Source organism: Scatophagus argus, chromosome 11 (genome assembly GCF_020382885.2).
Source record: "Scatophagus argus isolate fScaArg1 chromosome 11, fScaArg1.pri, whole genome shotgun sequence".
In the NCBI taxonomy this organism is placed as follows: Eukaryota; Metazoa; Chordata; class Actinopteri; family Scatophagidae; genus Scatophagus; species Scatophagus argus.
The window spans coordinates 18,913,506-18,938,075 of NC_058503.1; the positions used below are offsets into that span (position 1 = coordinate 18,913,506).

Below are 24,570 nucleotides of genomic sequence, written 5' to 3' on the forward strand. Positions count from 1 at the left end.
CTGATTTGGGTGCTTCATAGCAAACATCTTGATCGCCCTCTGGTGGCAGGCTGCAGTACAGATCATTAACCCCTCCCCCTTCATGTCAGCAGAGGGGACATGGGCCAAAAGTACCAAACTCTTCAAGTACGGCAGCCTGGTCAATGGCCTTGCACTTCAAAGTATGAGTAGCTGTAGAGTAGAAGCACAAGTTATCCCTCCAGAGTCATGAATCAGGAGCTGGTTGGTTGAGTCAAATGCAGTGCATTCCTACAGGAGATCAGGGTTCAAATCCCATGTGTAACCAAATGTTAGTTACTTTATGTTGATCTTACTTTCTATAAGTTACGTAACATATGATGCATACATACATTATTTGTCATCCTTGTTTCAGCCAAAAGCAGGATCTTTTCCCATACCAAACCAAGTAGTTTGTGTGCCTAAACCCAACCAAACTGCAAGCATTCCAAAGGTCCAAAAGCTCAAATGAACAAAGAGGAAAAGTGTATGCCTTTATTATTTCTTATAAAAATAGAGTATTGCATATCACAGCATGTATTAACTTCCCCTAATCTGCCCTCTGGTCTTTGCAGATAACGTGCTAGTGCTCATCCCACTGTTGTGTGCCTTTTTATCTCCGTTAATTGTATGCTATTACCAGAGAGACCCAGTCAGGGCAGACCTCTATCTGTGCTGAAAGCCCTGCTCGCTGGTGATGGATGAGACTCGACAGAGATAGATGTGGACTTCACACACACACACACACACACACACACACACACACACACACACACACACACACACACACACGATTAAATGAGTCAAGTCTGGTGTGCTGCTACTTGGTTGGAAAGAAAACCTGCAGCCACACCGGCCCTCCTGTGGACCAGTTTGAGATGCCTGGTCTAAAGCGAGAGGAGGAATGGCTTTTTGGCTCGATGCAGTGGGGCAAAATATCTGAGTGTAGCTGCCATATTATGAATTAAGAAAAGGAGCTAAACTTGGACTTCATGAAGCACTCAGATTCACAATCAGTGTCATTTACACTTCATTACTTCTTGAGTTGACAGTTGATTTCTTGTGTCGAGTAGATTAACTGGGAAAAGTGTTAATTTTTTTAGTCTGAAAAACAGAGTTGACTCTAAACTGTACTTTCAATGATGTCTGCAGATACACTTTTCAGGCTTCATTCAACACAACAACCTTCACCAATAAGGTGAGGCAGCCTGCATGAAGCCTGAGAGGTGAAACCCAGGGCAAAATGAAACCATGAATACGCCTCAGTGGATTTTTCTATCAGCTCAGATTCTCTCTTATTTGGACAGCGATGGCAGGACAGTAAAATGACAATGTTTTGAAATTTAAAAATCCAGGAGGAGGGCAAGATGATAGGATTTAAAAAAGTGAGCAGGACTTCCCCATTCCAAGTGACAAATTACACTGAGAGAGACCCTGTTATCAGCAGGCAACACACTGTTTGAAGCTTTGTCAGCTGGTAAGTTGGTGTGTCTGATTTTAGATGTCTGACTAAGATTTATTTTCTTTGCTTTCTAAACACTGACATCCCCATAATTTTATTCTTGATGTTCAATTTATCAAATATACCACCCACTGGGCTAGTCTTGCTGTATATGTTCTCTATAGTTCTGTCCAGCATATTGTGATGTTTTTTAAGTCAGTTACACTAAACCAGTCTGCCTCTCTCTCTCACACACACACACACATGCACACAGTCAAGTTTTTATTAAATACCAAATCAATTATAAATGCAATTAAAGTGGTTTTACATTGGATTGATAACAATCCCTGGAGCCTAATCCCTGTGATAAAAATCTCATTTACTCTCAGATGATGTTGATATGAGGGGAAACCATGCAATCATTTGTTATTGTGCCTGGCTGCCTGGTTTGTCAGGGCTTTTAACGTGCTTCGATAAGTCCAGGAGAGCCTGTTAGTTCCAGCAAGGACAGATATGAATTAGAGCGGATGTGAATAAATCACTTCAGCACTTTTCACACTTTTCATAACAGTGAAGCAGAGGTCTCAGCCTACAGACTGAAACCTCTTCATTACCGTTCTACTCATTCCTCCACTGTAGACAGCATGTAGCTTCATGATGGGGGGGGTCTTCATACTGCCATCAACATGAGAGGCTGTAGGCTGCGTTATACAATAAAATGGATCAAGTTTCAACCTCAGTATTAAAGTGAATCTACATTATGTTACATGACAGCATGTTTTACGTACAGAGATTTCCAATAACTAACTTTATGATTAATAAAAATAAATATTTTTCACTGTCTCCACTGAGAGTGACGGGTTGTGATTGATAAAGTAAGTTCTGATTTCCCTGACTGCAATGTGCCATAATTCATTACAAATTAATTTTGTGCTAAACTTAATGTCGCTTACAGTTTTTCTTCTTTGAGGACCTGTGATGTGATTTATGATGTGGCTGCACATTAAAGGGATGTTCTACTGTTAGCTAAAACAAATTGTCTCTGAAGCATTAAATTCTACCTCTGTCTCGCCCATTTTAGGGAGGAATATGACACTGGGGAAAATATGGCTTTCTAGCAGAGATTTCACCGTGAAAATGGATACATTTCACTTCTGATTAACATGTTAACATGTGCATCCAGAAAGTATTCACACTGCTTTGCTTTTTCCACATTTTGTCATGTTACAGTCTCACTTCAAAGTGGATTAAATTCATTTTTTTCCTCAAAATTCTACACAAAATACCACATAATAACAAAGTGAAACAAGTTTTCTTGAATCTTTTGCAAATGTATTAAAGATTAAAAACAAAAAAATGTACATAAGCATTCACACCCTTTGCCATGACACTGAAAACTTGGCTCAGGTGCATCCAGTTTCCACTGATCATCCTTCAGAGGTTTCTGCAACTTGAGTTGAGTCCACCTGTGGTAAATTCAGCTGATTGGGCATGATTTGGAAGGGCACACACCTGTCTATATAAGCCCTCACAGGTGACGGCGCGCATGTCAGCGCGCAAACCAAGCCATAAAGTCAAAGAAATTGTGTGTAGACCTCTGAGGCAGGATTTTGTTGAGGCACAGATCTGGGGAAGGGTACAGAAACATCTCTGCTGCATTAAAGGTCCCTAAGAGCACAATGGCCTCCATAAATGGTGGAAGTTTAGAAACACCAGGACTCTTCCTAGAGCACTGCACCAATCAAGCTGGTAGAGTGGCCAGACAGAAGCCACTCCTCAGTAAAATTCAAATGAAAGCCCACCAAAAAGCACCTGAATGACTCTCAGACCACAAGAAACGAAATTCTCTGTTCTGATGAAACAAAGATTGAACTTGTTGGCATGAATGACAAGCGTCATGTCTGGAGACAAACCAGACACTGCTGGTCACCTGACCAATACCATTCCCACTGTGAAGCATGGTGGTGGTAGCATCATGCTGTGGGGATGTTTTAAGTGTGCCAAGCTTTTAGGATCACACTCGAAAAGACTTGAGGCTGTAATTGCTGCCAAAGGGGCTTCAACAAAGTATTGATTGCAGGGTGTCAGTACTTTTGTACATGATATATATATATTAATAAATTTGCAAAAAAATCAAGCAAATTTGTTTCACTTTGTCATCATGGGGTATTTTGTGTAGAATTTTGAGGGAAAAAAATGAATTAAATCCATTTTGCGAAATAGCAAAATGTGCAAAAGTCAAGCGGTGTGAATACTTTCTTGACATCGGAGCAGATTGAAAGAGGAGTTACATCACTGGGTTGCAGATTACAAAATGCAGTTTGTTTGCAAGTACTAGATATTTGTCATGTGGTTTGGACAGCAGAAGGTAAATTTAAGCTTATAAGAATATAGCTTTCTCCCTTTTACTTTCTTGCATGAGCAGTGTTCTTGGAGAACACAATTTGGGGAATTCTGAAAGCAAGATATTCTACTGCTTTCTCTGTATTTGTTCTCAGGTTTCTGTAATATTCAGCAGCAGCAGAAGTACACGTTAGTGCACTTTGCCAGTCATTCATCATTTTTCCTTTCTTCTGTCCAGTATTGTGAGCTTTCTTTTTGCTGTGACCCTCTTCAGCATTTTTACCACATCGTTATGTAGGCAGCTGAGGCAACTGGGATTTTTCCCTGAGTTCTGCCTTTTAAAAACACAGCTTGTACGGTGGAGGACGCTGAGCACTTTCTTCAGAACAATCGCAGCACCCTCACGATTGTGACCATTGATTTTGTGGCTTTAAAACACCATATCCTGCATTAAACCTCAGTTTCAGACTCCTGCTGCAGGCGATGTGGCACCAGAGTACAGAATCTTCCAAACCCTGCATGGTTAAAATTAAAATTCTTTAATGTGACTATTAACTATTTAAGCATTGGACAGCACTTAGACGCCAACTTCTTTAATAGCATGTAGGACAGTATGGTGCTGCACTGCATTTGCCACATTTTAAGAGCACCCATGAGTGCTCTGCATCATATTTTGCTCACTGGGAGGGCACCTTAGAGGGCACTTCATCATGTTTCCTCCACCAGAAGGGCACCCACAAAAGCTACTTTATTACGTTTTATTGCATATTGGGCCTCCGCAGAGGGCTCTTTATCATGTTTTATCTACCACAGAGGCATCCAAGAAGGCACTTTTGTAGTGCATTTTTCAAACATGGGGACACCACTGGGAGTGATCACTGATGGTTAGTTGGAGCAGAAAGTGAACAGGAAACAGCTATCATCAATGTCAGACTGATAAATGGATCAGTCACAAAAAGGCAATTCCGTCTCTTTAGGTCTAATGTTACAACCATTATTTCACCTGCTCAAACTGAAAGGACTCCTTGAAAAACTGCATTTGTCTGGTGTTAGCTTGAGTCGTTAGAAACACTTTCCACTGCACCAGCTGATGGACCGCTTTCTGTAGCCTCACTGCATGTGTTTGTGTCTCAGCGTCTCTTCTGATCTTGAGTCCAACCGGGTAGCTCCAGGCCGTGTTCAGGTCCAGTGGCTTATTTATACTGCTGCCTTTCAAGAGGCAACGACACATTGCGGTGAAGCACGCTCAGGGCTTCAATGATAACACCAAGAGTACCTGGAAGGTATAGTGAATGGCTTGCTAAACTACATGGCCATCTCAAGTCTCTGTCTCAGGGATAGGATTGAGTGTGTGTGTGTGTGTGGTGTGCAGTAAATTAGACAAGAACAGAGAGATTAAGGGGGTAAATAGCTAATTTTAATGTTTCGTTGAGGGAACTCGTTCTGCTGCCTCTCTTTATTTAATTATGTGAATACTTTCAGGGATGTTGTTCTTGATTAAATTTGCCCCCTGGGTCTCCAGCTGTCTGATTAGGCCAGCAGACAGCAGAGGTGGAGGCATGCACTGATTTGTGTGTAAGTGAGTGTGAGTGACAGCACTGGAGGTAAAACAGTAATAGTAATAAAACAGTGCAACAATGGCCACTTCTGGTGTTCCTCTCTGCTAATTTATGAGTCATGCACAGCTCGCTAGAACAGACAAAGAGGAAGAATGACGAAAAGCCAACATACATATGAGTAGTTCACAAGTTTTGTCTCGATGTGTTTGGTCTCCATTAGCACTTAGTACTCACCTGTAAAAAATGTATGAACTTAGTAGGTAAAAGTATTGACCTCAGAGGAACAGACAGCCTTCTGGGGCCGACATTTTGAATTTCCTCATCACTTTGGCCAAAGGATGTAAAAATGACTTTGACATTTTTTGCTGTCTGCTCAAAGGAGCAGGAGCTTCTCAGCAAATACTGTTTAAAGAGAGATATGAGACTCTTTAAACATAAATTGTGATGTGAAGATGCCGCTGTTATCTGAAGTCAAGAGCCTTGGATATTAATAAGAGACCAGATATTAGAGGATCACCAAGAGGGCACCAATAATCCCAGCTGCACCACATGGCTGTACATCATTTTTTAAAAAAGGAATTTACACAATTAAAATATGAACTAAGATGAGTTTTTCATTTAATTTTGTGACCCTGGTGCTGCAGGTTGTGTTACATTAAAATTTTTAAAGCAACATGTTGGGTAAATAAAATTATGATTCACTTTTTTGATAGAAAGTCAGTGAAGATGATTGATCTCTCTGTAACTTAACTCAGTGACTGGAAACAGATGGAGACCGGTAGTCCGGTTCTGTCCAAAGGTCACGAAATCCACCTACCAGCCCCTCTGAAGCTCATTAATTAACACATCATATTTTGTTTGTTTAATCTCTGCAAAAACAAAGTATTAGATGAGATGTATTTGTACAGAGGCTGTGTCCAGGTATGACAGGAAGTTCCTGTACTAAACCACGGGGGACTTTGTTACCTGTGGACATAAGCAGACTAGCTGTTTTTTCTTTGTGTCTACCTGCTGCTGTCTGATGCTTCCGACCTGACAGACCGATGTGAGAGTGACATCAGTCTTCTCGTCTGACTCTTTGCCAGGGAGCAATTAAGTTTAAGTTTTTCACAAATCTCTGACTTTACGGAAACAGTCAAAGTTGTTAAAGCAGCTCATACTTGACTGATCACTTAAAATGACTGCTCATTTAGCTGCAGTGGCCAGTTCCCTTTCACCTTCTATCGCCTAATGGATTTGTCACTTCTAATCTGCAGCAGGGAAGTAAATTAATTTCTACAATAGACTGATGGATGAATTTGCCATCTGAGTTCTCAACACGTGGGACGCGTAAAGTCAAGCACGTGATCAGGTTTTTGTATGCTCGTGTCCATGAAGTACTTCTCTTTTGCTAACTTTTACTACAGGCAGACAGCGAGATGTGGAGGAAAAACTGAAAAACAAATCTGTGCTTCCAGTCAAGATTATCCAATTTCTATAGACATTCAAAGGCACATGACGTTCTGATGATTCATTCAGCTCTTCTCATGATTGATTACTCTTTCCTGTCTTATCTGCAAGGAGAAAGCTCTTCTGAATATGCAGTACACCAGGTTAAAGGAAAAAGAAAACAGGGACGGAAGAGCAAGTCATCAAAAAGTGCTTACGCTGGCAGGGGCTGACTGCACAAATCATAAATGCACAAGAGCTAGAAAGTCTCACCCAAACTTTTCTGAGGTGTGAACATCTAATAGACAAAGTTTGTACAAGAAAAGCTGAAATGTGTGGGTTTTGTTTTAAAATATGCATAAAACCTGTGCAACTTTGCAGAATCTAAATCGAGCTGTCAGAGAAGCGGGAAGAGAAACAGATCTCTCTCTTTTTCTCTTTCCTCTCTACCACTCCACAAACCAAGATGATTCACGGAGAAAAAGTGTTTAAAAGTCAAGGAAGTGGGTGTTTTGATGTTGGACTGGGTGAAAGGGCAGCGGTGGTCAAAAATAATCCCGATCAAAGGCCAGGGATGAAGATTTCCTTCCGTGTGAATCACTGGTGAGAAAATGACGACAGCGAGAGAGAACAGTGGCAGAGTAGGATGCTGGTTAATTTGTGAACATCACAACCGGCTCGCCTAATTAGTCTTAGCCTTTGACAGAAAACATCTGCTGACTCTTGCCTGTTTGTCGCTTTGAGAGTGGAAGGACTCATAGGCTGCAACTTGTGAAAAATTCAGGAGGCTGGGTCATCCATGACTCAACTGTCTGTCCTCAGTGAATCTGATGCCAGAACAGCTGCTACAGACCACGCAGAGGGACGGTTCATTATTCATGAGGCAGTTTAGTCGAACTTGGGAGCAGTTACTGCTTTAATTCACGTCTAATAATAAATGTCTGAAATGTGTGGCATCTCTAGAATAAGGTCAGAGTTAGGAAACGCAAGCTGTCAGGTGATCAAACAGGTTGCTAACAAGCCAGGGGTTCAGACAGACTGATTTATTTGAAAGTACAACTGAAAAGTGAGCGTACCTGAAATGTGATGTGAGAATCTGTCTTTACACGGGGAAAGAATAGTCTGTGACGCATGGATAGTTTTGGATAATAATTTCATCATTCAGCTTTGACTCACCTTCTGCTTGAAAGCCTGTGATGTCACACTCATCCTAGATTCAAGCAGTCAACTTGGTGAGAAGAAAATTCCCACAACCGTGGCATCTTTGAACAGGCTGCTCACGAATCTTTTGGACCGTTTTTCCCCAAACCTGATCTGCGTCCTCAGTGTCACCGATTGCTGACATGAGATCAGTCTTTTACAGAAACCATTGGCACTGGAAAGATAATGTAATTAATGCACATGTGGGATGGGAGTATTGTTATAGTGTGGGCTGTGGAATCAGGATAGCAATGGAAATGCAAACCATGGGATTGGAAACCATTTTGAGGGACTGAGATGTCATGCACATTAATCATCTGATCATCAGTAGCTGCTGTTGTGCAACTATAAAGGCTTATTTTTATTTACAAATTAGAGCTAAATTATGGTTTGAGGTCCATTGCGGAAGTGCATCAGTATAATTATATCACGTTTTTAATAACTACCATATAGAGATGATCTGTAACAGTCAGGAGGGGAAATGATTCCTCAAGATCGGACTGGGATTTGGCTTGTCGCAAGATGGAGACTGGAGATGCGAGATAATTCAGATCGCCCCCGATCTGCCTCATCAAGGCATCGTCACGCACTACGTTGAAATTTGCATCTCTCTCTCTCTCAGGAGTTTGCTTCCTCCGCCAACCCCTGCTGCTTTGTGTATTACTGTGGGATGCTGCCGAAGAACATGTCAGAAATTCATGAGAAAAACTTAACTGAGCACAAGACAGATAACAGATACATTGGCAGATCACATTCCCTGTAGTAATGTGTAGGGAGAGACGAATAAAAGGAATTTGTAAGTATTCACAGTTGCATCTGTAATTTCCATATAATGATAGAACCTTAAAAAAAAACACACACACTTTTAACAAGTCATTTTTGCTGATCAGCTGTTTCAATTTTGGTGAGGGTGGTCTGCCATGTTGTGCTTCACGTTCACTCTTCTTTGCATACGGTTCTTAGGTTCTTAAAATAGGCTGAGCTGCAAAGAAAGTTATCGTACTCCACTGAAAATATATCTTAAAGCTGCCGTGATGAATTTAAAAAAAAACTCTTGTAAACATTTTTAAAGAACTTGTACATCCAAAATCAAGTCAGTGTTCGTGAATGTAAAAAAAAGAAAAGAAAAGAAAAAATCCAAATCCACAGAGTTGAAAAGTGCCGTGAAGTGTCATCCATTTCCCCGTCTCATCTATATTTAGACGTCCGTTTCATCTGACTTAAATCCCGTCATCAGCTGCATCCCTCTCTCTCTCTCTCTGTGGTCACTTTCAATATGCATGAAGTACCTGAATCTTTCATCCGTGCTCCATCTTGGCCTATTTGCTTTCATTTCACACTAACTCTGACAGCTTGAGTTTTTAACATTTTGTTTCTGTAAATTTCAGAGCATCTCAACATGTCAGGCATAACCTCATACGCTGTTTCCTGGAAAATCTGCAGATATGATTGTAATAGCTCACAGTATGGCAGAAGAGCAGCATATCAACAGTTGTTTAACTAGACTTTAAGATGGGTGTGTGTGTGTGTGTGTGTGTGCAACATGCAAATATGGGCTTTGAGGCATTCAAGAGGGCAGTGTGGTAAGTGTGGGTCAAAACTGTCTACAGTCACAGCTGTGTAGCTCTAAAGCCAGTATGTGCAACCAAAAACACACAAATCTCCATGCACATAGACACTAAATGCAACCACATGGTAACTGCCTCTTTTTCTGTCTTTGTTATGACATTTTTTTCCTGTCAGTGTAAACAACTGAGAAGAAAATAGAGAAATTCTTTCAATAATCAGAGCTTAATGCTCAGGTTCCTTTGTCCTGTGTAAGATTAGATGATTAGATGGTTGGCTTCTGTCTGCGTTTGGTTTCTTATGTATCTTCGATGATGATGAGGAGGACAGAGCAAAACATACTATAAATAGATACATAGTCCAAATCTATCACACACACACAGACACACACACGGCGCCCCCTGAAGCTAGCCGCTGGATGGGCTTCTTCGCAGAGAGCAGTGCATTCTGGGAGATGCCCCACAGAGGAGAGAGGAGGCAGGTCAGAGGCCACCCCCATCTGCTCACAGGAATGACATCCACTTCAAGTGCGTTCTCCTGTTCGTCTACGTGATACGTGATTTAGCCAGACCAGTATTTACCATTTAATGTTTGGGTCAAGTCAGGCTAAGTCAAGATTTTGACAGTTAGGTGATACATTATAAGGAATACAAGAGTGAGATTTTGAAAGAGAGAGTTATGATAGGTCCACTTCTGCTGAAGTAAATCAAATTCTGAATATTAAGAAGTCAGACAAAAACTGTGAAGAATAGACACTGTGACTTTCTTCTCCAGATCGAAAGTCTAAGGGAAGTAACCCTCAAAAATACCTATTCACAAAAGAAAATGTGTTCTGAATCAAATGTAATGCTCCTGGACTTGTCTTTAGTTTAGTTTAGTGTTGTTTTGTTTTTTTATGAAAGTCATGAGGACATTTTGTTAACCAGTGCACAGTAAGGCCTGGGCTCAAATCTCCACCAACTCATCACTTTCATCATTTGTGAAAAAAAACAAAACAACAACAAAACAAAACTCACATTCAGTTCAGATAAAAGTGTTTTAATACTGATGCAGGTGGAGATAAAGTTTCGACTTAAGAATCCTGCTTATGAATCCTTTACTGCATTAGATATAACCTTTGAGCCAGGGCACAAATTCACACTTCTTGAAACTTCTTTGTGTTTCTGCTCGACAAAAGAAAAGTCGTGACTTGTCACTTAGTGACATAAAAGTAAAGTAACTTACTTAATTTTAAAGAAATAATCTGAGATGAGTACTGCCAAAAGAAATTAAGTGTACCAACACGAGATATTTACTTTATTAATATTTAAGGAGTCGTGTATAATTGTCAGCTTTTGACTATTTTTGATTCTCCCTTTATATTTCAGCTTAGAAATTTTTTACCTTTCCATGTTTGGTATCATTTTTTCAGCACAACCTCACAAGTGTGACTTTACTGTTATTTTTTTCATTTTGACATACTGTATTAGCACACTGGACCTAAAATCACATGAAAAATATAAAATCTGAGTGGGAAAAATGCGCTGAAGTGCGCTGAATGACGTGCGCTCAATGCGCTGGTGTTTACTGCGTCTTCTTGCACAAAACTCGCACCAAACGTGAGGGCAATGTTCAGGAAAAAAACATTGCGTATATTGTTTATCATAACTCGGGTTTTACTTGACATATTAACAAAATTTAAAAACTTGTATATAGTTTGAAGTGCCCACTTTCGACACAAAGTAAAACTGAGACTCAGCGAGGCTGCGTCTTGCAGCTACGTCATCTTAAATTGGTCATGAATAAGGACGCGCCGGCGCGTCTGTCGACCAAAACCACAATGTTTTTCCCCATCTATAACAAAGTGCTCTTGTGAAAACCTGAAGTTTGGTCAAAACCAAACTAATGTCAGGCTGAGAGGTGGTCTCAGTCCATTATTTTTTAGTTTCATCTCCAAATCGATAAATGGTTGGAGGAAATTGAAAAATTATCAGTCTGTTGTGACCTTTCCTTCATTCTGGTATACAACATTGATTTGACAAAGGAGATCAGACAAGGCAAATAAAAACTCTTTGTCACAGACTGGGATGTTTCACTGCAACATTTTTGTCAAGTTACAGGAGGAAAGATGAGGCAGATGAGTCTTTTTCTGAGTAACACATATATGTTTTTCCATCAGACTACAAAATACATGTGCAGATTCCAACTATATATCTTCTGTTGCTGCAGTACACACTTTGTTTTTGTTTGAAGACAACCTGATGGGAAGCTTTTGGCCAATGCTGCTGGCAGTAGTGCCTTTATTTAAAAAAAAATAGAAAAATTATGATAAGATAACTGGCAAAATAAAATTAAACCAGTTTGGTTGTAACAACAGGGCTCCACATTTACAAAGAAAATGTTCAGTTAAAAAGACAGTGTTTTCCATGTTTATCCTGCAGATTGTTGTTCTATAAACATGTGCTATACATCAACTTTCCAATAGGTCAAAGTCTGCATTTAGTAATCAGGTGCTTTGGCTTGTCTGGGATCTTTCATTATGTGTACAACTTCTCAGTAATGTGTGACATTAATTTCTCAGTACTTTCTGAATTAATTCCAAACTATACTGTTTGTGGTCAGTTTTCCTTCAAGAATAATACCTTTAAATCTCGTCACCACTGAACTCTGTCTTCCAGAAATCGTGCAGAATTGATACTTTGACTGCGGTACACGGACTGTTATCATCATTATGTAATTCCTTGTATCCTTCAGGCTAACTCAAACAAAACATGCATGCATCTGAGCCATCATTAGCATGTTCAATTAGCCCAGTGAATATTATGTACAGCCTGCCTGAGGGTTATAGGATTATTATTTATTTATTTATTTATTTTCCTTCCTCATAACAAGTTGACCATTCTGAATATTAATTTGTTTCACTGAATGTTTGTAATGATTGCTGCTCTGCACATTTTCACTTCAAGGTTATTTAAAACGCTGTAGGAGTAAAACATTTCTGTGGTTTTTCAGCATGTGGTGAAGCCTAATTTAATCTTTAAATGCATACTATGGTTGGCTCAAGATGAGACGCCTCCATAGATAGACTAATGTACACAAAATAGGTTGATTGTAACCACCCTCTCAAACAGCCGCCCCATCAGCAGGACAAGGCGTCCCTCAGTGCCTTCCAACAGCCTCACAAATCCCTGGCGAAAACTAAATCAGGTTGTGAAGTATTTTTCTGAGGCACACAAACACATCTCGGTTAGGTTTAGTAAGAAATCAAGTTAGAAAACTGAGTAGAAGTAGGTGTTATGTCTTCAGATTATGATTATGTCTTCATGGTTACCTTGTCATGAAGGTCAAACAACTGTGGTGAGTACGTACGAAACAAACGCTGCTGACAGCCGGTTTGAATTAGGAGATAAGCAGCAGTCTCTCCTGTGTTGGATTGTGATGTTTTGTTGACCCAACTGTCCACGCCAACCTCCTCCCTACACAGACTTTGTTGCATCAGTTAAATGAATGTTTTGGGTCACTGACTTTAAATGCTTATTTGCTTCCTTGCTGATGGTCAGATAAGAAGGTCGATACTGCACTTGTATCTGTAAGTTAAATGCGAGCATTCAGCTCAGCACAGCCAGCCTGTCCAAAGGCAAAAAGGATAACTGAGCTTTAAAGGTTCTGGTAGGGGGATTTTTGATAAGATAATCTAATCAGTGGGAAATTTTTCACATATATATGAAAGGCATCAGTCTTTTTGTCCTTGTGAAATATTCCCTCGAGGGATTATAAATTTTTATCTGATTTAACAAGACTTTCCATCAGATATTAGTCTGATACTGTTATGAATTTAAAACCGAAAAAGTGGTTTCTGTGAAAACTACTGAAAGTAATTAACAATTTGTCGCTCCAGAAACTGTCACTGTTCCTGTTCTGTACATCATGTCTACTGTGTGTGTTGTTTTTGGGGTCAGACTGGGCTATGACAACATATGGTGTTTCCGTGTCATGTCCCGCACATGGGGACACATCTTAGTCTGTAGTGACTCAAAAATGAGACGGCAACATTTAAGCTCACAGCTGCTTTCAAGCCTAAGAGCTTTCCTGTATTTTCACCCCAACTTAGCCTCTAAGCAGGCCATAGAAGCCTGCACACACACACACACACACACTTATACATGTCGGCAATTGAAGAAAGCATTTATGTAAGTACAGTTACAGTACTCACAACCCAAAAAACTGAGTTTTGTGCCTTTTTCTCTCTCTCCTACTCAGCGGTGTCTCAGTGTGTGTCTGCACTGGGGTGTGGACCCCACTACGAGTTAGCCATCGAGGAGTTCTGCCTGGCCAAATTCAGACTGGACATGCAAGAGCTGGACCAGAGACACTGGTGTAGCTGGGAGGACACAGTCGAGTGAGTAGGATCAACACACGCACACACACAAAGAGACAGAGAGAGTAAGAGACGTGTCCAAACACAAGTGCAAACAGATTTACATTCGCTCAAATGCCAACAGTCATAATGAGCTCCACATTTTTAATTTGCATAAGACTTTCAGTCAACAGTTTCATCGTTAGTTTTAAATACAATGAGAACATTAAGCGGATGTTATAATGTGTAATGCACATTATCGCCACACACCACAAACATCTTTACTCAACACTGTTGTTCCCATGTTAAGTCAAGAAAATGGGGATTAAAATGGGAATGGGATTAACTCAACATAAAGAAGCACTGTCATAAAGAAAAGTAGAGTCGCTTATTTATGACTGGAGAGCTATACAATCATGCAACATTTTGGTCACCTTCCAACAGCTGATTAGATGCTGGGTGAGAGACAACAGTGAAAGAGAGTGAGTGGAAAGAATGAGAGACGATTAACGTGGAGAACAGATGCTGTATACTTTTGGCATAAACAGAGATCTTTTGTGCATGTACAAATATTATGTCTGCATTCACTGTAAAAGACGAATGCTCTCATCATTTGAGTGCCGTTTATTGCGATCATTCCAATTAAATAATCACACAAACACTACCTGCCACTTAATCATCAAACTGTATTTAAGAAAATTTATATAAAACAAAACTTTCCTGAATTATCTGGCATATTAACATTAACACTGAGAGCTCATAAATCCCCACTCCCCCCCACCATCAGCAACCTTGGAAGCCAAACCTAATTAAGCATGTGTCCAATAGGTCTGACCATGAGCAGCTCTGTCTCTGCTCTCATGAGAAGCGCCAGCTGTTGCTCTCCACTCCCTTTCATACAGCTCTGGTTATGAACCAACTCTATCACAGTAGGTGTGGAGAAACCAAGCTGGAACATTAATTTGGGAAAAGGAGCAGTGTTTTTCTGACATGCAGACATCGGTTGTAAGTCACCCAGTGCTCTGCAGCATAAAGTATAAATAGCGTATTATTAATCCTAAGTGAATAAAATCAAACACAGACTGCACCCTTTGGGTTTAGATAAATAAAGAAATGTCATCAGCAAGAGCCTGAACATCATAAGCTCTATTTTTGGACCTCTGAGTACACCTTCCATCTATGTGGAAATCTTAAAGCAGATGACGGTCTTATACGCTCAAGTGAGAAGCCGAATAAGTAGCTGCTAAGCTGTCAGAAACAACAGAGAAAACACTGAAGCTGCTCAGCTACTAATGTGAAACACTGAATGTATTTTACTACTACACATAAGTAGAAAATTGGACAAATATTCATGCGAACAGGCAAAATGCCAAAATGTATCGATGAAGTTAAACATGGAAACCAACATGGTGGTTAAGGTTTGGTCACAGCAGAGTTTATTTTTATTAGAATAATAAAACGTGCTTATATTTTTAAGTCTTTAATCAGTTTTAGCTATTTAGTTGTGAATTGTAACATGAATTGTAAATTTACAACTTAAGCTCTAGCATCTGAGACCAAAGCAAACCTCACAGAACTCAATCTACCAATATTTATAACATCGTCTAATGGCGTTATTTGGAGTTCAGTCATTTTTGAACGTTTCAGGAAAACTACACACACACCATGTCACTAGCTCAGTCAGAGCATTGACCATTTATAGCAAAAAGTCTTACAGTTAGAAATGGTGGAAAAGGCTCTGCTCTCTCGGAGGAGAGCTCTGAGAGAATATGAGCAGCAATGAGGAGTCTGCAAGGAGAACCAATCCCCCTGCTAATAAGCATACACAAACATTAAATTTTAGTAACATCAACAATACCAAAAATATAGCACATATGAAAGAGGTTGGGGTGGAGGAGGGGGCTGAGTATGATGGGACCCTTCGTTCACCTGCATGAATATCACTGGACATTAGCCGAAACTAACCATCCCAGATCTCAGCAAATATCTTATGGAGTAGAACACCATCACGAATAAAAACTATGGCGAGAAATGATCATTCAAGAACCATTTGAAGAAGATGAGCCATTTGCCAAAATACAGCTTCAGGCGTATTAGAAACTCACTCACAGCAGGGACATCCAAGACTGCAATTAAGTTTTCTCATTTCTGCGATGACACGATGTTGGTTTCACACATGCAAGTTTTAAAACCAACTGGGCTCTGAAAGATTCATGGGAAACAAGGACACTGTCATCATTGTCACATGGTTATTAAAAGTAACACAGCTCCATTTTTAAACATGTGTTCATCTGGTGTTAAAAATAACTCACAATACTGCTCCTCTGCCGCTCAAAAGATTTGTTCAACTTCAGCTTAGAGGTCAGATCCAAGAGGCCTTTTGTCTTTTCAGTTAAGCCCAGTGAAGAACAGAATACCCCATGAATATTTCTCCATGAGGGTATAAATTTGATTCAAAATTACAAATGACTGTATTTTTTCTGTGTGAGACTGTGGCATATTTCATAGAACACAGTAGATGACCCACATCGCATAATGTCCAGTGAATTTTGTATTTAAGTTCCAAACATGCACTCACCTCGATGTACTGCTTCTACCTAAACTGGTTTAAAAATCTCCTCTTATTGCTTGTAGTTAAAGTCTTTTGTACATGATCTCTGTCAAATAAATCTAATCTTAAAGATATTGCAGTCTGAGGTGTGGAACAAAGTTTCAGTTGCTTCTCTGTCTTTCTCAGACAGCAGAGTTTGGTCTGCAGTTGCTGGATAGCTATTGAATTTTATCTCAAACCTCCTCACAGAAAACAGAAAAAGCGGGAAAGGAAGGAATAATGAGTGATGAATGAAAGATTGGAAAGTCAAAAATGACTCAGCTGAGTAGCAAAGGTCAAGTGTCAGAGCAGTTGCTCCCCCTTCGAGGAAAAGCTGCATCCTGGCCAAGATGCCGTTGGGTATTTCTAATTCAGTTTGAATGACATTTGATGTCTGTGAACGTGTGAATGTCCTTTTCTTCACTCACAAAAATCTTCCACTCCACGTACAACATTTCCCACAGCTCAAGTGCCAGACTGCCCTTGCATAACTGCCTCTGTTCTGCATTCATCTGTATCATCTGTGCTGAGAAAGATGACCACCATGAACCTTCCTCACCCTGACACATATTTTATTTAATTGGCTTTATTTCATATCCAGTCTTGCCTCTGCTTTGTGCATTAAAGCTGGTGAAGATTAAAGGTGTCAAGATATCACATGTTTGTCTGTGCCCTTTAGGGTTAGCAACATGGCTAATACATTCATAATCCCACAGCCCCTCAGCTCATGATTCTCCCGTTCTCCAGTCGATAAGCTGCAGCGTTGACATCAAATCCCAGCGTGCAGTGAGGAAAGGGCAGAGAAATGCTTTAGACAGGTCAACACACCATTACCAGCCGCTCAATACAAGGATGTCTTGCTCACATTCCGAAGCAGTGTAGCCATTAGCATTCAAGTCTTTCATATTTCTGATCAATATATTGGAGATCCAAGCAAACAACAAATATTTTATTCGTTATTATTTTAAAATCAAGCAGAATCTAAATATGAGACAGGCTTTTAATAAATGTCTGTTTTACTTTAAAAGGCCTTTTTTCACAGAAGACATTATGACTCGTCACACTGAGAAGAGCACAGGTGTTACTAACAACATTAAACATGGATCTGCTCTGTACAAGGAAAGTCCTAACATTAAGGCAGATACACAGAATTCAGACAGCAGTAATTTATTATTAACTATTATTAACGTGCTTTTCCTGCTGCGACATGTCAAATGTCTTCTGTGAAAACAACGTACCTGTAAAAATGGGTGCACATGTAGACAAGAAGCTCTGAGCAACAAAATGTCTCGTCTGCCTTCATAAGAAAGGTCTCCATATGAGAAATAACTGAAGTCCCTGGATACTGTGACCTTTCCTTTGTGCCCCCAGCATTAGAGATGTTACTGAAGTGGGAACTCTGAGGTCCATCAGTTTATTTCATGTTATATAAAACCTTCTACATCCATTTCAACACATGGCCCCACGTACTGGCCACTTCAGTGTTCTTATGTTCATCACTACTAATCAATCTGATAGACTGCTGGCAAGTTCTGTGATTGACTGTTGTAGACTTTCAGAATTTTTAATGCTTTTTTTCTTCCTTCCAGCCAGCTCTTGTTTTGTGGTCCATTAGCAGAAACTCAAAGCTTGCTTGAGTTGTGTGCAAAATTAGAGTAGATAGTAGTATCAGGTCAGCATTCAACATTTTTTGTCAGCATTTCGTTAATTTTGTATGCTCATGCAGTTTAAGTGCAGATTGATATGAAGTCATTTCAAGCAGACAACTTGCAATTTAAATGCTTATTACAACAGCAAAACATAAAATTTGGCATCAAGGCTCTGAGCTCATCACTCCTTGCAGATATGGTTTCATGGAGATATTGGGATAGTAATGAGCAAATATCGTCAATCCCCGAGCTAAAGCCTGCAGGTGGATGCTGGGGTGTTGGTGGTGGAGCTGAAAGAACAGGCGGCGGTACTGATGCAGGGCCGCAGTGGAACTGACAGGCAGAAAGCAAGATGGGAAATTTTTGCAGCTTGAGTAAACCAACAATTTAGGAATGTGTGTTTGGTGATGATTGAGGAGAGTGAGGCGTGTCGCTTATAGTGGTGCAGCTGAGCCGACGGCCTGAACTGGCTCACAGGCTTCGCTCCAGTCGCTTCTGTGAACTCAACGTTTTCTGTGATAACTCGAGTTTCAATGGTGTGCCAATCGAACCTTAGCTTTTATGGAAATGTATGGAAACCAGAGACTATCTGAAAGGTTTGAGAAATGCATTCAGACATGTGAAATACAAAAAAGCAGCAATGTCCATGAACATTTTGAAAAATTGCAATGTATTTAGTCAATTAAGTGGTGAAACTGCTGTGCAACTCACCATGTCAGACAGTTGTTTGCCTGCAGTATGCGTGACTCAAAATCTGATCTCCAAGCACAGCATAAACCCAGTACATCCTTATTCCTAATTTTCAAACGTTTTCCGTTGGATGGCAGTTCAATAAACCTGTGTAGCATGTACCGTCAGGCTTGATTAATTATTTCCAGCAACACAGCCCCTCTTAGTCCTTGTTAGCAATCACTGGAAGAAGAAGACAGCTGGGCAACCTCACTTCCCTATGGACACCATAAAATGGAGTGACATTTATTTATAGATGTAGAATTGTGGAAAATACATTTTTTAGTATGTGTATGGGTACAGGATGTGGCTGGGGTACAGTCAATCTGTTGACATCTTTAATTGAGATTAGTCCTATTATTTTTATATTGGCTCTGCTGTGACAAAGGTGGGGTTTGCTGATAAAACCGCTGGCTGTTCACCTTCAATGGTGAGTCTAGTCGTGAGAGAATTGGGAGAAGAATGCTGTTGCCGTCACGTTGGACTGCTAGCACCCTGACATTCAGCAGATGGAAACTCTGACAAGGCTGCTAATGCAGATGGAGGGCAGATGGAAAGATGAAGACCTCCAGCTTGAGACGGGAATGATAACATGTCATGCTTCTAGGTTCAATCGGAACATTTTCCCGCATGTTGCTTTAAAAAATGAAGCATTCAGGGTCTGCCTTGTAGACAGTCATGTGTCACTCACCGCATCACATAAACAAATAGATGCTTAAAGTGTAATTCTGAATAGAAATGTGCTGCTAACAACAAAACACATCAGTGTGTTAATTATTTGTTTGTCCTCATTCTTATTTTTCAAGCCTATCGCAGTTCTGTCTCCCACCATACATATAACATAATTACTTTATGGAGATCTGCTCCTGCTGATGCAGCATGATCAGTCGCCCTCAGCACAAACCATTTATGTCAGATTTAGTCAACAGATGCAGAATCATTATGCAGCACCAGGTGAGTTTTGGTGAGGAAGCAACTATCAACAAGACAGAGATATGTTCATTTGCACGCAGTCTTAATGCACAGTGCACAACCACGAATGTGCACTGATTGCCTCATGGGAAAACCAGGCTACAACAGTGCACCCTGTGCACACACTGCAGTGATTTCATACTACAGAAAACATTTAGTGGATAATGGATACAATATGAAGAAAAACCTGATAAGATAAGAACTGCTGGAGAGAAAAATATCAATGAATGACAAAGGAATTGGTATTCAGTTGTCATGTCCAGTTTCTCTGTGCCAACAACATCTCTGAACAAAGAAAATAATAGTTTAATTGCTTCAAGCCGACGGGTATAACTCCAGTTATTAAGTGCCTGAGACTTCACAGTGATCTTTAACGCTGCATCATAATTGAAAAGACAACTGGGGAAATTTAAATCCAATGACCCCAGTGGAAAAAAAATATATATATAACTCAGTCATAGCTGTTTACGCTTATAAGAACATTAGCAGAACATCATCAGTCGTTGGGTCAACCCTAAGTCATGTCAGAGTGTACTGAATTTGCTTAAAAGGGCTTTGTGGGGAAAAATGTTCAACAGCTGAGCACGAAGGGAAGTCGGCGCACAGTGTGATGTGGCCTCTCTGTGTCTCAGTTTTGATTGTGTGGTAGGATGCTGTGGAGAATCCCCCTGTGGACGAAGACATAAGAGCAGGCGCCACAAAACCAGAAAGTTAAAAACATAAATTTCTTCATTTTGGTGATATTTTTATCCCACCTGAACTTGAACTTGTTGTTAATGACGCTGTTAGGGGAAGAAGAATTTTTTTTTTCCAGCGTCTAAACTGATCATGGCTTCATTAATCCATCTGCAGGTCCTATAAATCCCAAGCCAAGAGTTCAAATGAGCTCTGAGTAATCATAAAGCCTCGAGGCCTTGTAAGGTAAAGTTTGCTGAAGCCTGCGTTTGAATTTCACTTGATTGATAGCTAAATAACATCCATTTTGAAATAAATTCAAATAAACACATTTGGAACTTAGGGCTGGTGGCACTGATGAAGGGTTACCTGGTCAGGATGTGGGAGCAGTCAAACAACAGGGTGTAACTGACCACTTTTGCTAACCTTTTTACTCTTTTCTACTTCTAAAACCTTCTGCTTGTACTAAGGCAGTTTTTCAAAAGCTTCATCAGTTTCTCCCAAACTACAACAAATTTCCAGTAATCCGTCTGCAAATAAATAAAAAGAAGGTAAGAATATGACGACCCTCCTTAAATAAATTGTGTTTTCTCTTTGAGATGTGAGAGACATAAATATGCAAGAGCAGAGCTCCACAACAACACTAATATGCATTTGATAAAAAAAAAAACAACTTTAGCTGCCCTCCATCTCTTTCTCAAAACTTTAACATGAACAACTCGAGATAATCCTCTGCCTATGAATATGCATGAGGTCTATTAACTATGCTTTTGCTTTAGTCGATCCATCTGCCAACCTCAGTAACACACGGGCCTGTAGGCTGTATCTGCTCATCCATCCGCTCTGTCTGTCGGGTTGGTCGGTTAATTGTGGCACATTATTGCTGGGTTCGGCGTGGCAGCACACACATACACACACACACACACACACACACACACACACACAGAACTCCTCTTGCATTATGCATAGTTCATAAACACTGCAAAAACAACTTTCTTTAGTTTTCATTTGGTGTGTAAACAAACTAGACACAAATTCTCCAAGGAGGAGGATATTTTCTGGCATACGAGTAAGTTTCAAATAGTGCATCTTTTTTCTTCTGCTTACTAATCCACGTAGCTTACGTTAAGCCCGTCGCACTTTGATGATGTCGCTCATGCTCCTTTCACATATACTGTTCATGTTCAGAAAGGAAGCTGTATGATTATTTTGGTGACCTTGTAAGCTAAGGTAACATCACATGACCACTAATTCTGTCAAATCAGCTTGTTTTCAGAACCTGCCTGGGGCGAAATGTAAACAGGATCAGAACACAGCAGATTTGTTTTCCCAATAAACCCAAAGGCTGATATTATGTTTTTGATTAATGAGGGCCTAATTCTCTCCCGTTGGCTTCGCCTCTGTTTTTCAAGTGGGCTCTTTGTTTAAAAATAGCTCCGTTTTACAACAGCTTTTTCTTTCTGTGTGATTATTGGAGGGTATTTTGGTCGGGCAGTCATGCATGCCTGTCAGCTGTCTGTAATCATTTAAAAACCCTTTTGTGAACTAGCTCACATCGGGTTACGTGCAAACCCGGGCCAGAAAAATCCAGTGAGCTCAGTTGTGTGGAAAGCTAATTGAAGTTCCCTTTCTGTGGACCTCCGTGATTAAACGGCTGATTAGTCAGTGATTAGAAATGTATTGCCGTATGTTTATACAGCTCTAATGACTGGATAACATCCAGTATTGCCCTGGATTGTCGTGCGACTGCAGCTGTTATGCAATACATGTTTGATATCATCAAGACAATGATTTGAATATTTGCCACAGACAGGATGGGTTTTCGCTGGTGTTTGAAGAATCAGTCTTCCCTTCCCTTCACATTCACACTCTTCTGCTGCTGGAAAGAGGAAACCTGTACTGTGTGTGTTCTTCTTCACTTTAGGGAACAGACATTTCCTTTTCTCTTCTTTTGTTGCTGTACGCTTCCAGTTCTTCAAAATTTTCCTCCTCCAGCTGGCATTTTGATTCAGGACTGAATACTGCAGCCCTCAGAGGAACACACAACAAGAGGTGTTTCCCCACCTTAAGTGAGCCATTGAGCCTTTGCATCAATACTGCAGATTCTGAAGCCTCATTGGTCCCACTGGGTTTCAGCTGAAGCAGGAAAGGACTTTGGGACTGGACCATTACCTCTCATCTTCTCCATCTGTATTGTGTGTATCCTTGAGTTCTAACAAACATGTTGAGTGCAGTTATTAAAATCCAGCGTTGTTTACATCCATGTTTACTCATTAGGGGTCCTCTTCTTCCTTGTCTTTGCTGGTGCAAGGCAGCACCTGTGGATCAGTGGAACAGTGAGCGTTTCTTCATGAGCAGGCACCACAATGTGCAGTAGGTATAGCAGCAGGTATAGCAAATAACATATTCCACTGGTTCCCAACCATTTTTGTAAGACGGAGCTCACATGAATTCAAGTACATCTTCATCATCATCATCATCACCAATTATGTTCCAAATGTGTTTGTTTGAATCAGTGTCAAACTCAGTGTTATTTAACTATTAATCACATTAAAGTGGACATTAGTGGATGTTCTGAATTCATACTACAGCTCTGTGGAGTGGCAAAAGCTTGGCGTTCCAACCATTTACCCATTCATTTTTGTGATATTTCAACAGTTTATCCAGTAGCTAATTAATTATTTTATTTTCAATTTTTTAAATTAGTCAAGTTGCTCTACGGTCTCTACGCCCTGAGAAGAGAAGACACAGAAAGTGATTTCAACCACAGGAGGTGAATATCACGTGTATTATCACTTTGCTGCTACAGTTTTTCAAATGTATTGAAGTGCCATCGAGTTCCATTATGTCTGAGAGAAGGCAAGCATGTGTACAGCTGTTATCTCCAGAACTCTTACACCAAAACACTACAGGTAAGCGGAAAGATGTGCATTTTTGATTTCAGAGTGAACTTTCCCTTTAACCACAAAATAAAAATAAATATATGAATTACACTCTTTGCTTCTTCTCTGTTTCAAAGCTTATTAAGATACTCTGAGTAATTTCTAAGAGTGTCTTTGTTCAGTGATGATGCTGTTGGGGAATTCAGTCAACATTTGTGAATATTCGTGATGTAAATTAGCCATGTTGTAGCATCTGAGTTAGTTTATGTGCTCAGGTCTGACAAGGATAGTTTAATACGGACAGAACAAGCATTTGTATGCACACACGTATAAACTGTAAAAAGTTACAAAAGCAAATTTATATGCTGGGATAAAAACACACAAAGCACACAAACACACATACAGTACATACACAATTATTCACTCAAACACAAACATGTCAAAAACAAATCAACACACATCAAGCTCCATCACTTCACGTCCTGACGCTGATGGATTTGAAGCAGATGTGGAAAGGAAGTAGAATTGCCACCTCGCATTTGTTCGCCTCTGCGCACAAGCTACAGATTGTGAAAGGTAGAGGCTTCACACACACACATGTTCAACCCGACAGCACAGAAGATCAATGCAGTCAGCATAGCTTTAAGGCCGACACAAATGGGAAATATGGTCACAATGTGCCCTTCTGTTCCTGAATTAAAACCTTGCTGTGTCCCAGTGAAGTTGACCTTCGACGCTCTGTTTATAAAATGTCATATTTGTCATAATTAGTGCATGAATTCTTGAGTTATGGCTAAAACATGTTTTGTCAGGTCCCGGTGACCTTTGACCACCAGTTCATCCTTGGATCCAAGTGTCGTAAATGTAAAGAAATTCCCACAAGGCGATCCTGAGATATCACAGTCATGTGAATTAGCTGAACAGAAGGACAAACCGAAAACGTGATACCTTCAGTCATGGCTGTGGCTGCCGTGGAGGGATAAAAAGTGAGAACAGATATGAGCAGACAGAAAACTGTGAGTGTGAGTGTGTGTGTAGTAAACAGTAAACAACAAGAAACTGCTACACCAATGAAAAAAAGTATCTTTTAAACTTTGCGAATATTTTAATACTTTTGCTTACATATAGGAAAGAGTTGCACACACACATCTGCACAGACTGTGATGCTCAATCCCCCCCAGGAAAAAGGATGCAGGAGGTTAG

General features: G+C 40.2%; 1 protein-coding gene across 1 annotated transcript in view; it reads left to right on the forward strand.

Moving 5' to 3' along the window:
• ramp1 (receptor activity modifying protein 1) overlaps positions 1 to 24,570 on the forward strand; it is a 45,679-nt gene that overhangs the window by 13,616 nt on the left and 7,493 nt on the right. Inside the window, exon 3 of the mRNA XM_046403427.1 lies at positions 13,774 to 13,912. Within this exon, the coding sequence (XP_046259383.1) occupies positions 13,774 to 13,912 (139 nt within the window). The remainder of the gene's footprint in view (positions 1 to 13,773; positions 13,913 to 24,570) is intronic.